Source organism: Hemicordylus capensis, chromosome 1, assembly GCF_027244095.1.
Source record: "Hemicordylus capensis ecotype Gifberg chromosome 1, rHemCap1.1.pri, whole genome shotgun sequence".
Taxonomy (NCBI): Eukaryota; Metazoa; Chordata; class Lepidosauria; order Squamata; family Cordylidae; genus Hemicordylus; species Hemicordylus capensis.
In genome coordinates this window covers 160473117-160489177 of record NC_069657.1, presented here as the reverse complement: position 1 = coordinate 160489177, position 16061 = coordinate 160473117, and the positions used below count along the sequence as shown (strand labels likewise).

Here is a 16061-nt window from a genome sequence, read left to right as displayed (position 1 = left end):
TAATACTACATGTGGAAGTGGAGGAAGAGTAAACACCTGCACTTTAAAAAATGGTAGGTTGTGTAGCATAGGGCAACACTGTTTGATTTCTCTTTAGTTTATTATTTATTTAAAATATGTTTATACTGCCCCAAACTTGTGTCTCTAGTTCTAGGTTTTGTACTGACTCCTGAACCATATGTTCTTCCTGGTCTAAGTAATTTAAACACACCTTTACTATTATTTACTCATGATCAAGTGAACAATCAGAAAAGAATTAACCAAGCACCCTGTGTGACTCTCCCCCACCCAGCCGCACACTCTCTCCTTTATGTTATGTGCTAAGCCTCTCCTCGCCCCCCCCCCTTTTCACAGCCTGCTTTTCCAGCCTTGCCATGAGGCTGTAATAACAGAAGTCTCCTGTAGGAGCAGTTGGCTTCACTCCTGTTAAAATATGTACTGCCACACATCAGCTTATTGATTCAAGGAAATAAATCTCTGCAGGAGCAAATATTGACTTTTGTTATGAAAATGGAAGTGAATAACTAACTGAACATTGATTTTTGGAAAGGAATGAAAAAGGGCAGGTTTAATTTTTTTCCTTCCTAAGTGTTCTTTAAGAAAGGATAACATTTCAGTCTGGAAAAGAACAGTTTAGAAAGTAGTCAACTAAAGATGACAAATCCTTGCTTACACAGAAAAGGATGTTGTTGCCAAGTGATTTAAAGGTCTGGATTCCGTATATGCGCATTACAGATTCCCTTTCTCCCCACAATGACTGTAGCGTTGTTTTATTTCTATCAGCTATGACATACTATACAGGCATAGCTACCCCAACAAAGACTAATCATAAAGTCTGGGGCAGCTCGTGATCTGCAGGGTCTGGAACAAGGGCCGAGAGACTTCCGGATCAACTCTTGTTTGCTTATGTATCTGAACCGTGGGAGCGATTACTGCTTAATGCAGGGTGCGGTGGGTGGTGGCAGCAGCAGCCGCAAACTGCACCAATTCCAGCTCCCTGGAGAGCACACCCCCGTGCAATATAGCGTTTGCACACACACTGCAAGAAAGATTACATTTTTATGTATATACATAAAATATTTCATGGGCAAATCTAAAAAATATAGTGTGTAAGGCAGCCTAAGAGACAGAGGAAGGATCCTGCTTTGGTGCACAGGTCAAACTGCCTGCTTTGGTAGTACACTTAGGGTAGTTCATGTTTACTGATACATTAATCTGAGCTGAAACACACAAAAGGCCTCCAAAACCCCCAACACATTTGTTGTAGTGAGCATAATATGAATGCTCTCTCCAGTGATGGCTTGAAGAAGAAAAAGAATATCACTGATATTTCTAGCCATAAAATGATTAACTTGCACATGTGAACTCAGGATGGGCAGGCTGGGATAGCTGGATTGCTGCAGTTCTGCAACTGTATGAAATCGCGTCCATTTTCTTATTCTGTCTATTTATCCATCCATCCATCCCACTTTGGAAACTTGTTGAAAAGTGGGATGCATAAATAGCAGCAGCCAGCAGCTGCTTGCTCAGAAGTCTTACTGTGTTCAGTGGGAGTTACTTCCAGGTAAGACTACACAGGATTGTGCTGTTAGAACACACAGAAGAGCTCTCAGCTGTTAGGGTTTAACTTAAATCTCTTTGCTAAGGAACTTGATAGAAAACAAGTCACTGAGAGATTAGTGCTTTTTAAAAATTCAGCTTCACTGAATTTTAACACATTTTACAGTGTCCTGTTCACTTTCTCCCTAGTGAACTATACAGCAGCCAGTTCAGAAAGATACTCAGGTACATTTTGCACAGGAATTGTTCCAAAGAAAGTAGAAAGGAAGCTTAGCACTCTGCTATTTGCATTCCTGTAGCATACTACAGCCTGTGTTAAATATCCATTAAAGATATTAGCAAACCACAAGAAACAGTTCAGCAGAATTGGATTGTGTATGATTGAAGGAGGAGTCCAACATTATCAATCTCCACCACCTTGAAAAGTCAAAAGAGGGGGAAACAAAGCTGTTTTCGGGTTTCTGGCCTTGAAGAGCCCCTCCACCACCAAACTCAATATTCTCTATTTGAGCTTTAGTTCCACCTCATTAAATTTTATACCTCTGTATGTTAGCTGTAACTACCTTTGGCTGAAATAAGGGTTCCATCCATCAATCACCATCTTGAGGGCTAAAGGCAGTATTTGAACAATCGAGCATTTTATCCAGTGAGAGCACACTTTTATTCAACTATCTGGCAACATTATTTGATATGGTCCAGATAGACATCCCGGATGGGTGCTGGCCAGCCAGGACAGATTCACATGATTTGATAATTTATTATTTATACAGATGTATTTGCTGCTCTTCAGTCAAGGCTTTCAGCTGGTACCATCTGGCTATGATATTCATTCACACATTAAAAGGCACATGGGGCAAGATCGTAGCATAACAGGTCCTACAACCTTGGTGTGAGTGCAAGAAAGGAGTCTATCACAGGGATAAAGCTGCAGAGAACTTAAGAAACAGCAAAACTGCTCAGTGTTGGTGGCATGATAAAGAAGTAGAGTAAATGCAAAAAGGTCAGGATCATCTGAAGTTACATGTAAGAATGGAGTAGGAGCATATGCACAGCCAGAGTTTTGCATGTTTGCTGTTTTCACTACAGCAGTTCCTGCCCAAAAGACACACCACTTTTACAACGACTGAACAGTGGTTTGTCTCTTCAGCTAAAAGGATTGGCTACAGCAGCAACAGCAAATGAAACTCCAGCTGCACACAGAGTTTTCTTCCACATTACATTTCTCTACTTTGGACTCCTGCCATTGAGTTTGAAATGAACGTTATGTCTCAAGTTGAGACTGAAAAGAATGCAGCATATTGTAGAAGAATAATGTTAACCAACCCGTATTTAGAAGGGAATAAATTAAGAGCAAGATAAAAAAGGAGGGAAATAGTTAGCTTACGGTCTTGCTTTAGAAAGCAAACATATTTATAGTGATTAACTGGTTCAGGGTTTTTTGTTTTGTTTTATATTAACACACAAACCAGCCTTTCACCATTAAACAAAGTGCATCAAGTTGTTAGCAGAAAAAGGCAAGCCCAATGCTCTATATAACATCTCACAAACTACTCAAACAGGGTTACCTTTCGGTCTTCTTTAAAGAGCTCCGCAGCACTTGTGAAATGTGGGATGGAGTTTTTACAGTGTGGGCACCCTGTGGGTCAAAAGAGAAACAACATAAAATGAATGCTAGGCAGTTAGGGGCTGGTTCAAACATTCAACCCAGCTTTGCATGGTGGGGACGTGGGCCTGGGCTTTTGGAGCACCCTTACCTGACTCTAAGACATTACATTCTCCTGATATCCAAAAGGGGAGGAAGGATTATGGTTATCAGGCAAATCTCACACATGACGACATCATTTGCATAATTCCAGGCACATGTACATGTGAAGCCCTGGCTTGCGCCCCACAATACAAAGGGCATTACTACCAAGCCAATTCTCTAAACTGGCCCCAAAACACAAATATTAAGAAAATTCATGTCATATGAATACACTGCAAAATGCAGGTATTGTTTCACTAGCACTGGCTAGGAAGGAAAATGGGACTACTCTGAGTAATTTTCCTCAGCATGTCAGCCACTGCCTGGCATTAATGGACTGGTCAGATGTCGCACAAGGAGAAGTGAGAGGTGATATAAGAGGTACAGGAGACATCCCTAGAGATTGGGGAAGCTGGTGATGACTGGACCATCTTCTTACCCTTGTTTTAATGACATCTGGATACTAATGGAAGCAATTGCATTTTTCTGCTGTACCCTCAACCACCAGTGTTCCTATTGTGCAGGGCTTTAAGACCATCTACTTTGTTTCTAGCTCCTCCATATCACCACCATCAATCTTTAGTTTATATCAGAGTTAGCTTAGCAAATTACCGTTGTAGCATCTGGTACTACCTCTGAACGACATGGGTTATAGCCTTTGATACCTATTCAAATTAACATGTGTTTTTTTAAAGCATCTATATTAATGGTTATCACCATATCTTGTGCATTCCATAAATTAATCATGTGCTGTGTGCAGAGCTTCCTTAGGTTGTTATGAACCTTATAATGAACAAATACAACATGCAAGGTGTGGATAGAGAGAAAGTGGATAGAGAGAATTTTTTCTCCCTTTCATATAACACTAGAGCCAGGGGTCATCCCATGAAATTGATTGCCAGGAAATTTAGGACTGACAAACCAAAGTACTTTTTCACACAACACATAATCAACTTGTGGAATTCTCTGCCACAAGATGTGGTGACATGGATGGCTTTAAGAGGGGTTTGGATAACTTCATGGAGGAGAGGTCTATCAACGGCTACTAGTTGGAGGGCTATAGGCCACCTCCAGCCTCAGAGGCAGGAAGCCTCTGAGTACCAGTTGCAGAGGTGTAACAGCAGGAGAGAGGACATGCCCTCAACTCCTGCCTGTAGCCTTCCAGTGGCATCTGGTGGGCCACTATGTGAAACAGGATGCTAGACTAGATGGGCCTTTGGCCTGATCCAGCCAGCAGGGCTGTTCTTATGTTCTTATGAAGGTCAGCTGGTTTCTTGTTCACTCGTGACATGGGAATGTTTTGAAAGATACGAGTGGCGGGGTGGGGTGGGGGGGGGGGGGGCAAGGGCTATTCCTCCTCTTCATACTTTGATTCAACCTCTTAGCTGATTCATAGGCTATCATGTTTACCTTGACCAACTATCACACATGTGGCCTATACCAGTTGGCATTGGTTCAGCAATTTCAATGTTTATCAGCCAAGAAAGCATCAGATCATGCTTCTCAGAATCTCTTTTTGAGACAGTTCAGCTGTAATTCTCAGATATTATTCCCAAAGATAGTGTTGTCAGCTGTAAACTATGTAATGACAACATTAAGATGTTCCTAGCTTAACCACTGTGTGCCAAAACTTGTTATAAGGCCAAGAATACAGGATAGTTCCAACCCTCCGCTGCTTCTCCATCCCTGATGAGGGCTCCTGCAGCCTCCACTGTTACCAGTTCTCCCATTTTGCTGCAGACAGCCCTCTCAAGCCTCTTCTTCTACCTCTATGCCAACCAGACTTGTCCAGGTTCTCTCAAACCACAAACTACTCAAGCCTCCTCCAAGCAGCTTTTGACCTAATTATGTGCAAGAGGAGAAAAACTAAGTCTAGGACATGTTCACGTACTACTGCATTTGCCTTAAAACAATCCAGTTTCTAACAATTCTGGTAAACTACCCAGGAACCACTCCTGGACTGACTAAGACCTGCCTTTGGTTTTCTCTAAAATATCCAACCAGGTTCCTGCAGGTTTAGAGCAGTCCAGTGTGAAATGCTGTTCTTACTGCTGTTTCTTGGTCACTGTGCAACATGTGCAAATAGGTGGCACTCTTTCCCCTTACTCAGCATAACATACAGTAGGCCTGGCCTTGGAATTATACAGCAGGGAGTGATGGCTATTTTATGAACAATCTGTAACTGATATTCTCAGAGACCATTCTGTCTGGTCCCACTTGGAAGATGAGATCCTCACCGAGACCCTTTCTCTCCAGGAGTAAACCCTTTCCTTCTCCCTAGCTCACACACTCACACACAGAGAGAGCATGCGTAAGAGCACCCTCACACAAGCTAACCCCAGGGTTTGTACACTAATATAATACTCGGAAACAAGCAGCACTGCTCCAACACACTGCCTCATACTCTCTTTAGTGGTTCTGCTAGCACACTAATATACAAGGTAAGGCTGACTGGAGAGATTTATATGGAGAAAACTCCTCTCAAAGAACAGGTAAAGGTAAAGTGTACCATCAAGTCGATTTCGACTCCTGGCACCCACTGAGCCCTGTGGTTTTCTTTTGGTAGAATACAGGAGGGGTTTCCCATTGCCTCCTCACAGCACAGTATAAGACGACGCCTTTCAGCATCTTCCTATATTGCTGCTGCCCGATATAGGTGTTTCCCATAGTCTGGGAATCATACCAGCGGGGATTCGAACTGATAACCTTCTGCTTGTTAGTCAAGCATTTCCTCGCTGTGCCACTTCAGGAGTTAGAGGGGAAAACAGCCACCACTTTTTCATCTTCAAGTGAGATGTTTGTGAGTCCCCCTGTGCTTGTATGCTGGAAACTAAACAGCAGTGTCCTCTAGAGTTGGGCAGTGGGCCAGGAAGTGTTTTGTAAGCATATGAACAGAAGGCTAGGAAGCTACTCCAAAGATCATGTAAAGAAGAACAAAGAAGAACAAGGTCTCTTTTGCATATTATGACGGCAAATATTTATTTACCACTTTGCAACAAACGTTCTCAAAGCGGTTTACATAGATATAAATAAAATTCTGCCGCTCATACACGGCAGAAATGCAGATGAACAAGCAAGAATTATTTTACAAGCCATGCAGGTGGGAAGAATTCGGGTTCTCATCCAATGCTTTTCCATACAGAAAAAGTGCCTGCATGTACAAAATTAGCACAGTGATAATATTCTGAGCATTCAGACTTGCAGTCCTCCTGCAGTCCACCTGCAGGCTGAAGTGGTACAGGCCCAAGTTCTACCATCTCAGTCTGTGTAATGTGTACAACAGTTTCCTGCTTTCATAGGAAACATAGAACATAAGAAGCTGGCATATACTGAGTCAGACCATTGGTCTATCTAGCTCAGGATTGTCTACACAGACTGGCAGCAGCTTCTCCAAGGGTGCAGGCAGGAATCTCTCTCAGTCCTATGTTGGAGAAGCCAGGGAGGGAACTTGGAACCTAGATGCTCTTCCCAGAGCCGCTCCATCCCCTGAGGGGAATACCTTGCAGTGCTCACACATTTAGTCTCTCATTCATATGCAACCAGGGCAGACCCTGCTTAGCTAAGGGGACAAGTCATACTTGCTACCACAAGACCAGCTCTGCTTTCTAGTGCCTCTAATTTGCTCTGAAAAAAGGAAGTCATGCATTTTGCCACAGGGCGATACAGGAACTCCACATGAATGCACAGTGCATGCTTATTCCCATGGGGATTATGTGCAAGTTTTCTTTTTTGTATGAGAGGGCATGCAATCAACTTAATTTTCAGGCCTCTGAGCACACCAACTGAATCATTAGCTGGCTTTAGGAGAATGAATTATTAAGCTAGTTCAGGCTGCTGAATAATACTGCAAATCTTCATCTAGATTAATTAGTTTCAACTATTCAATCCGCAATGTATATTGGAAGTAAATCAAATTGCAAGCACACCAACTAAGAGAATATCATTTTAAAGAAGTGAGTAATCTCACTTCTAAAGAAGCAAGTGTGGATACTCTACGCATCGATAAAATCCTGATGCTTTAATATTTTTGACCAATTTTTTCTGGATGACATTTTATTGAGAATTCAATCTATAACTGTTACCAAGCAATGTCAGAAATTGCCCAATGACCTGTTTTTCCTTGCTATGTGCTCCGGCAGTATTCTGACTCATCACAGCCTTTTTCAATAGAGAGCATTGATTCAAAATAGCTATGTTCTCAAAATATCAGAGAACAATAATGTACCTGTGTTTTCCTAACAGTAGGTTTACACTTTACAGAAACTGTATTTAAAATGCTTAAGAGTGGAGACAGACAACAGGCTTTAAGAGAATTGCAAGGGGAATGCTAAATGTATCACCGCTTGCAATATATACATGTCTTTTATCCCACAGGCCTCACAGGAGATATTGTTGCCACCACTACTATTCTGAGGGCTCCCAGATGCCTCTCTGCTTATGTTTGGGATTACAGGCTTATAGCTCCCACTCTTAACATGCTCAGGAGTCTCACAGGATCATGGGCTCCTCATTTGTTGGCATACTGGGGACAGGTCACTTAGCATGCAGTGGGATGGTCAGCCTCAGATTCAATCAGCTGCTAAGCAAATTGAAAGGGAATTAGCCTCACGCCTTCCCCCATATTAGGGAATGACTAGGTAGACCGCGTTATCCACGCTCGCGGTCTCTCTGTCCAAAGATTGACTCTTTACTTCTCCCTCATTTGCAGTTGCCTCAAACAAGCTAACGCTAATCACCTCAGCAAGAAAAGTCAGATAAGGCACTGTGAATCCAACTCCCTTTCCCATCACAAAAGAGATAAGTGGGCAATAGGAACTCAGAGGTGCTCTCATTAAAATTACTGATTGGTTTACTGGGTCCTTCTGACCGAACAGAAACCATCCTTGCATGTCCACTTACATATAGGTTGTTCTTGATCGTTCATGCCATTGACTTTTATTCAAGCACAGCAAACAAAGACAATTGATCCTTTTAAGATCCACCGGAATTTCCCTTCTCAGGAAGAAGTGGCCAGTATTTCGCCTCAGGGCCCATTTGGGGCAATAACTGGCCCTGGTTTCTTGAATCAGGGTGCTTCATTTGGTCTCTACACCATGTCACCCACTGTAGGGGTGACAGATTTGGCACCCGCCATAACACCAGGCTGTGTCTTACTCATCTGCCATTCATGCTTCCAGCCACCAGACCGGCTTGCCTCACTGGCCTGATCTATCCAGCTCAACTTGCTGCTACAAGAAGCTGGCTGCACAAAAACAGACACCTTTTGGATTTATCCTTGCTGCCTAACCCCCGAGCTGTTTTTGGTTCTCCGCCACTAAAGGAAGGATGAGGTTGTATGGTAATCACTTTGCAGCTCTGGGCTCTCCCTTTCCCTGCTCTCTTTCTTAAATCCAAAAACTGTTTTCTCTAAAGTGTTCTTTTTTCTAGCCAGCCTGAAAGTCATTTTAATTCAGACACCAAGCTAAATTGCCTCTTTGTGAATATCTGGTTAATCTCTGTAACATATTTCTAGTAGTAATATTGCTTTAATCAACTTTCTTATTCCACTGTACACCTGAACCTCAAATAAAACCTTATTTTATTTTGAACTTCGACCCTTCTGTCAGTTCATTTCCCTGGGACCAGAACTTTGCACAAAAATTATTCTGACATGTGATTGCTGCACCCCAGCTCACTAATTCCCCACGCAAAGCCCGAACACATTTTAGGGGTGTTCACTAATCACCCCGGAGCAGTTCCATTAATACTATATACATAATGATCTTGCAGCCGCTTCTGCCAAATGGCCTTTCTGCTACATCTCCCACTCCTTCGCCTTGTGCTTTAATTGTACTAGCTTATTGAAGCACAGATTTATGCATCTTTATAATGAGTTTACAACCTTGTATACAGATCCCCCACCCCTTTACTGCCATTTGAGTGAGAAGCCAAAACACTTTACAGTGGGCATGTATTAAGATCAGGACATGTCTCCAAACAGAACAGATGTGAATCCTGTGCTGAATTCTCAAGGAATTAAGAAGTCATCAGAAAAGATGTGGGAAGAGGCAATCATATGTAACAGCAGAACTTCATCTGTTACAACTTACAAGGCCAAGTGCATGAAACTGTCAGAAACCCAGTTCAGTCATTCATTCTATTTAAAGCACAAGGAAGCTCAAAAAGCCAGGAAGATTTTCATTCCCACAACAGGAAGGCTCATTTTCACCACACATCCCTTTCACACCTACTTTCAAATTCTTATTCCATTAATGTATTTGCAAAGATTTGCCTCCCTTAAAAGAGAAAAAAGGAATTCTCTCCAAGTACTGCATTTTCTGACCTATTAACATGTGGAGGCTATTTCATGTCCAAAGATCTGAAGACGGCCTGCTTGTGAGCATAATATATGATGCAGCACTAGGAGATAGGACCTCATGGAAGATTTATTTCCTGGGTGGGCATTTCCAGGTTCAAAGTGCCTCCCACTTGCCAGCACTCATCTGGGGCCTTCCATGGGTTCTCCTCACTGATGCTACACCACTCATACAAGAGCCCACTTCTGCAAACAGTTAAACATGCAAGAGAGCTGACAGAGATAACCTGTGAACAGAACTCTTATTCTGCAAGGCAAGGAGTAATCTAAGGCCCCCTCTTCAACTTTGTTACTACGATTTTAGGATTCTAGAACTCTGACATGCTTGTACATAATCCTAAATATAAACAGAGACACATATGGGTTGTCTGTTTTGCTTTGTGGCATTTCCATGAAAGTGTCCATGAAAGAGAGTTAAAGAGAGTTAACTCTTTCCATGAAAGAGAGTTAAAGCCAATGTAAGTGACAACAACTCTGAGGTAAACATAGGTATGAAGGCAGACTTTGGATCATGAAAATGCCTATAGTAGTTTCAAGGTGTTAGGTGGTATGCCTAACACTTGTAGTAAGCGCTCAACAACTGGGTTTGATATACTGAAGGTCAAATTTAAGATCTACAGATCTAGACTGGGGACTGTTTCAGATTAGTATATACAGGCACAAATGGTCTGCATATTTTAGGTAGGCCAAGCAAAATGTTAGAAGGAGACAGTTTAAAAGGTGGCAATAGAAAGGCGTTTGAAACAAAGAATATTCTCTGAACAAGAAACAAATAGAACGAAAAGAAACCGACTTTATGTACATTGCTACGAAAAAATAGAGGGGGAAATCAATAAGCACCATTCTCAAGCGTTTAGCGTCTACCCCAGCAGGCAGCATACAAAAATACTCACAAGGAGAGGGTAAAATTCCACAGTGGAGGCCCTAGCCTGGTAGCCTGCTGTAGTGTTGCCCACACTATTTATAAACAAACTGATCTACATTAAAAAGCACAACCCAACATGCTTTTCAGTGGTAACAAGCCTACTCAAACAATTCCGTGATATCATCCAAATGTACAGTGTAGGTGAGGTCTGAGGCTGAAAGTGGGAAGGGCCATGCTTTCTGCCCCATGGAGCAACTTCCATGTTACACGAGCCAAAAGCAGCATGGCTCACTACAGGTGCAGCTACAGCCAGATGCTCCCCTGCAGTTGTGTATATTGAGGTGCTTTTCCAAAAATTGTTGTAAGCATTAGATTCCAAAACACTAAAGGCACGAAGATATTATCTAGGCTCAGGGTATTTGCAGCTACTCTTTCAAACAGCAGTAATTTACATGAACATTAGTGGTCAACTACTTCTTTTCTGCACAGGCTGTGCAGTGGTGGGTAAACAACTCGTATTCATTCAGCATGTTCATACCTACCAAGAAGAGTGTCAAGGCCAAGGAAGCACATGACATCAGCTCCTGAACACGCCACCAATGCCTGAGAGAGTCATTGAGGCATCCCACACTTCCTTAGGGGCTATTTAAGATCTGTGCACCCTGTGGGTAAGGAAGGAAGGAGAGAGGCCCAGGCCAGAAGAGTTCATAATATCAGTTCCTACAGAGACCTGAACTGGTTTGTTGTTTTGATATTTTAAATTGTAAACCAAACCACCTTGGGTGCTAAAGCGGAAAAGTGGTAGAAGTAATCAACCAATCAATCAATCAATCAAATGATTTCTTTTTAAATTGCTGATTATACAGCTCGAATAAGCGACCATGAGAGAGACAGAGAAAGCAGGATCCAACACACACTGTCTCTGTCTAGATTTGTTGTTGTTGTTGCACTGCATTCATACCTTTCCAAAGAGCCATAGTTTATTCCAGCAGTAAAGCACTTCATTTCTGCACTGCCCACACTGCCAATTTCGGAGTCAGATGCTGTTGTTTCTAAGTTGAGAAGAGGATCCGACAGCAAGGCTACTTCTGATCAAGTGCAAACCCTCTGCGTGTAGGAGCACATGCAGCAGTAAGCCAGTAGTAAACTGCCACTGAGAATAGGCCCTTAGCAGTGTGGTTGCCATGGGTTGCCATGACGCTCCATCCATGCCATTATAGGTCTATGTAGGTTTACACACACTGATATGAAGTTCTTAGAGTCACTTCACATAATGCTTACACAGAAGTAACTTCTATGAACAAATCTACATCAATTCCACATATAATTATAATATGGAAATCCTACAATAGGGCAGTTGTACAGGCAACTGCATGTACAGGCAACTAACATATGGTGGCAAGTTATGGTCAACTACAGCTAGGGATGTGCACGGAACCGCGGAGGCACGGTCCATTGCCGGCGGGGGTCTCCCTTTAAGTGCAGGGGGGTTGCACTTACCACTCCTACTGCTTTCCCCCCTCCGGCGCTCTCTTTTTTGGAAATGATTTTGGTGCGGCAGCATTCCTCCCTGCTGCCCCTGACCCGTTGTTTGCCAGAAATACTGGAGGTAGCAATTGCGCGTGTGTGCACACGTCACACACGCAATGTGCGCATGCAATGTGCAACATATGTGGCAGTTGTGCGCGTGCACACGATTGCTACTTCCAGTATTTCCAGCAAACAATGGGGGCGGGGTGGCAGGGAGGAATGCTGCGCCCCAAAATCATTTCCAAAAAATAGAGCGCCAGCAAAGGAAAAGCAGCGGGAGGGGTAAGTGCAACCCCCCCGCCCTTAAAGAACCACCCCCTGCTGGCGCCGGACCAGGCCATATTCAAACCAGTTCAGAGGCCTCCATCATGGCCCCCGGACCGGTTTGTGCACATCCCTAATTACAGCCCTTTTTATCTATTCCTCTGTACATGCCTTCCTGGCTATTTTCATAAATGAGGTTGTACTTTATATTATGTTTTTAAAAATTACAAAAGATTTTATCTGAAAGATGGCTCTCCCTGGAAAAAGCAAAATATGACCATACATTAAAGGAAAAAATCTGAATAATTCAAAGACAATAAATCATTACCTACCTTCTAGACCAAGTATTTACAAGTAATAGCAGAAGTGCAAGCCAAAGAGCATTCATTCTACTGATATATAACACTCTCTCTGTGTGTATACACGCATCCCTGCCATACACATTACTGGTACACACACGTACATCTACTGGTAATGTAGATGTCTAACGGAAGAGGACAAGAATATCACAATCAATCAAGCAATTTTGAAGTCCTTTCATTTCAGCCCTCTTAGAAGTCTGTGTATACAACATAAAGGTAGAAAAACTATAGTTTTCATACCAACAATGACCTTAAAATAGTGGTGCATATGCTAGTAACCTTGACTACTGTAATGCACTCCATATGGGGCTGCCTTTGTACGTAGTCCAGAAACTACAATTGGTGCAGAATGTGGCAGCCAGACTGGTCTGGGACAAACCAAAGGGACCGTATAGCACTGATTTTAAAAGAATTGCACTGACTGCCTCTGTGTTTCTGAGTAAAATACAAAGTGCTGGTTATTACCTATAAAACCCTCAACAGTTTGGGTCCAGAGTAATTAAGAGAGTGCCTTCTTTTTCATGAACTCTGTTGTCTTTCAAGATCATCTGGAGAGGTCTGGTTATGGTTGCCACTAGCTCGTTCGCTGGTGACTCAGGTCCGGGCCTTCTCTGTGGCTGCCCCAGGGCTTTGGAATATGCTCCCTGTCAAAATAGGAACATCTCCATCTCTGCTTTTAGGAAGACCCTCAAGACACACCTCTTTTCTCAGGCCTTTAACTGAGATTAATTTTAAATGGTATAATTGATTTTATCCTATTAAATTGTTCTAACTTTTTATTCTGTGAAATGGTTTTAATTCTTTTTATTCTGCTTTATATTTGTTGTGTTTTAGATTGTGTACACAGCCTAGAGATACAGGAAGCTATTCACAACACATCAGGCTAGTGTTGCTTCCAAGCAGCTGGGTTCCTATTATTTTAAAAAGGTAACGCGGAGAGGTAAATTTTCAAAATCCCACCTGAATTCCCTCCAGAGTCAAGCAGGATTGAAAAAGCACTTCTCTTACCAAACCTTTCTCAGCATGTACTATGGAGCAAAGCTGTTACTTTGCTACCACCAGCTGCAAGCAAGAGATAGAAAGGAACATGGTGCAGCAAGCAATCACCAAGGAATCAAGCAATGACCAAGGAATCTGCCTTAAGTTCCCTGGTTCTCCCTAGAACTGACATAGAACCTGTTGCAGAATTCCATTAACTCTTGAAGCGCACTTGTTCAAAACCACACACGTGTCAGATACTGGAAGGGCATAGAGGTAACTATGACTACGGCTCTGCCTACGCAATTTCTGCATGAATACTGCTTTTATCTCATATTTTGTCAAGTGGCTGTGACATCTGCAGCCCCAAGCTCCTAGGTAAAGCCACATTCTGCTCCATGAGGGTTAGTGTGGAGGCAGGCACTGCTATGGGAGTAGTATGTTTTTTTGTGAGCAGAACTCGAACTCCACATCATTTAAGGGTGAAGACCCTGTACTATGTATGACAGTACAAAGCTACTATGAGTCAGAATTTATAAAGATGTGCTAAAATCCTACACTATTAAAATCTGGTGGTCTTATAATTAGCTGGCAGTAGTAGTAACATGTTAATGGGGAAGCACATTATTCAGCAGCAAATTGTGTCTTTCCATTGCGGATGCTAAATTGTCTGCCAGAGAGAGACATTCATATCTTTAAAAGCTGACATGGCCACATACTGAAGGTAATCTTTTTAGTAATTAAATCACATGCAACGTTTTAAGGTTATTAAAGATTTAAAACAGAAATCCTGTTACCCAAGAACTAGATGCTTTATTAGTGAAAAAGCTGACAAATTTATCGGTAGGTTTTAGTGTCACCGTTGGAAAGCCCAGCTTTCGACCCCCACTTCCTGCTTTGCTAGTGTTCAGCTCCATTAAGCTGACTCAACTTTTGGAGTAAGAGTAATGTTTAAACAAGTATTTTTAAGGGCAGCTCCCTCAGCCCTAATTAATACACTCAGACAAAAAGAACAAGAATTAAATAGTGTCTATACCAGCAGGAAATCATTTTACACAGATCCATCTTTAAATAAACATAACGAATCCTCTAGACACTGTTATCAGCAGTATTTTAAGTAAATTCCCGGTGAAAGGAAGTCGCTGTGGAAAGCAGCTTCTGCACCATCACCAGGGTCTAGAGATACTAACTGAAGGCAGAGTTCAAACAACAGATTCTGCCCTGATTCAGAAAGTCAACGGACACTTCTTTCCTCAAGGAGTAGTAGTTTATCTTATTTAGTATATTTATCATTTGAAGTTTAACCAAAGCCACTGATTATTATCCAAATCCCCTGGCAAAGAGGCGCCTTTTAACGTGGTGATTCTCTTTATTGAGCAGGGGGAGTGTCCTATCTGGCCCTATCCACACCCAGCACAGGACCTCCAGTGACTGTGGCTGGTGTCTATCTTATGTTTCTTTTTAGATTGTGAGCCATGTGGGGACAGGGAGCCATCTTATTTGTTTGTTATTTCTGTGTGTAAACACGCCCTGAGCCATTTCTGGAAGGGCGGTATAGAAATAAAATAAAATAAAATAAAATAAAATAAAATAAAATAAAATAAAATAAAATAAAATGGCCAATTTTAATATTTATTTTTTTCATGCCCTATTATGCTAACGTACCAAAATACAAAAGTAAAGTGTGCCATTATCTTGCAGATCCATTGCTTAACATTTGCCACCACTGATTAAAATTGGGCCCAGCTAACTCACCAGCACACGTTTTAGTTGATTATTCTATCAATCAAAACCCATAGCCCTAATTTTTAACTGAGGGCTGACTGCTATGTTTCTGACCTGTATGAATATTCTGGTGCAGCCAATGTCACACAGGACATTTTCTAGGCTCGATGATACCTTTGGAATTGTTGTAAATTACCTTTGTTAGGCCGCCTGCTATGTGGATAGGCCCTGGCACGTTTATTCAGGAGCAATAGGTGCACTCCTCTCTGTGTCAGCCTGCCATTTTTCTCCACAATGCCCCAGAGCAACTTAAGATCAGAAATATTGGGAGAGATTAAATTAATGGTTGTGTGCCCTGCCAGAGCTCTGGACCCAGCTCCTGCCCCAGGAAGATGGGTGTTGACACTGAGCTGTATACACACACATACACACCACAGAAATTTGCCCCAAGTTAGCTCGATGTTTTAGGAGGTTTTGTATTCAGCAAGAATCACCACCATTCCAAGAACCATTCCTCTTCTAAAAGGAATGACAATTGTATGAATTTGTTCAGCGCTACTGTACTTTGCAGGTTCATCTGGATGGGCTACATATGAGCCAATTCAAAAACGGTTCCTAGTGCTCATTTCTGCTTGGACTACCATATCTCAGGTAGCATCTCAGGTAACCTGATGCTGC

At 42.2% G+C, this 16061-nt stretch overlaps 1 protein-coding gene across 4 annotated transcripts in view; it reads right to left on the bottom strand.

Annotated features, from left to right (window-relative positions):
• The window catches only part of PDIA5 (protein disulfide isomerase family A member 5), a 249934-nt gene that overhangs the window by 26311 nt on the left and 207562 nt on the right, over positions 1–16061 (bottom strand). For 3 of the 4 annotated variants that reach the window (XM_053284904.1, XM_053284903.1, XM_053284905.1), the window contains one exon: positions 3126–3196. The exons of the other annotated variant lie outside the window; for it this stretch is intronic. In XM_053284904.1, coding sequence (XP_053140879.1) covers positions 3126–3196 — 71 coding nt within the window. The remainder of the gene's footprint in view (positions 1–3125; positions 3197–16061) is intronic. 4 annotated transcript variants of the gene reach the window in all.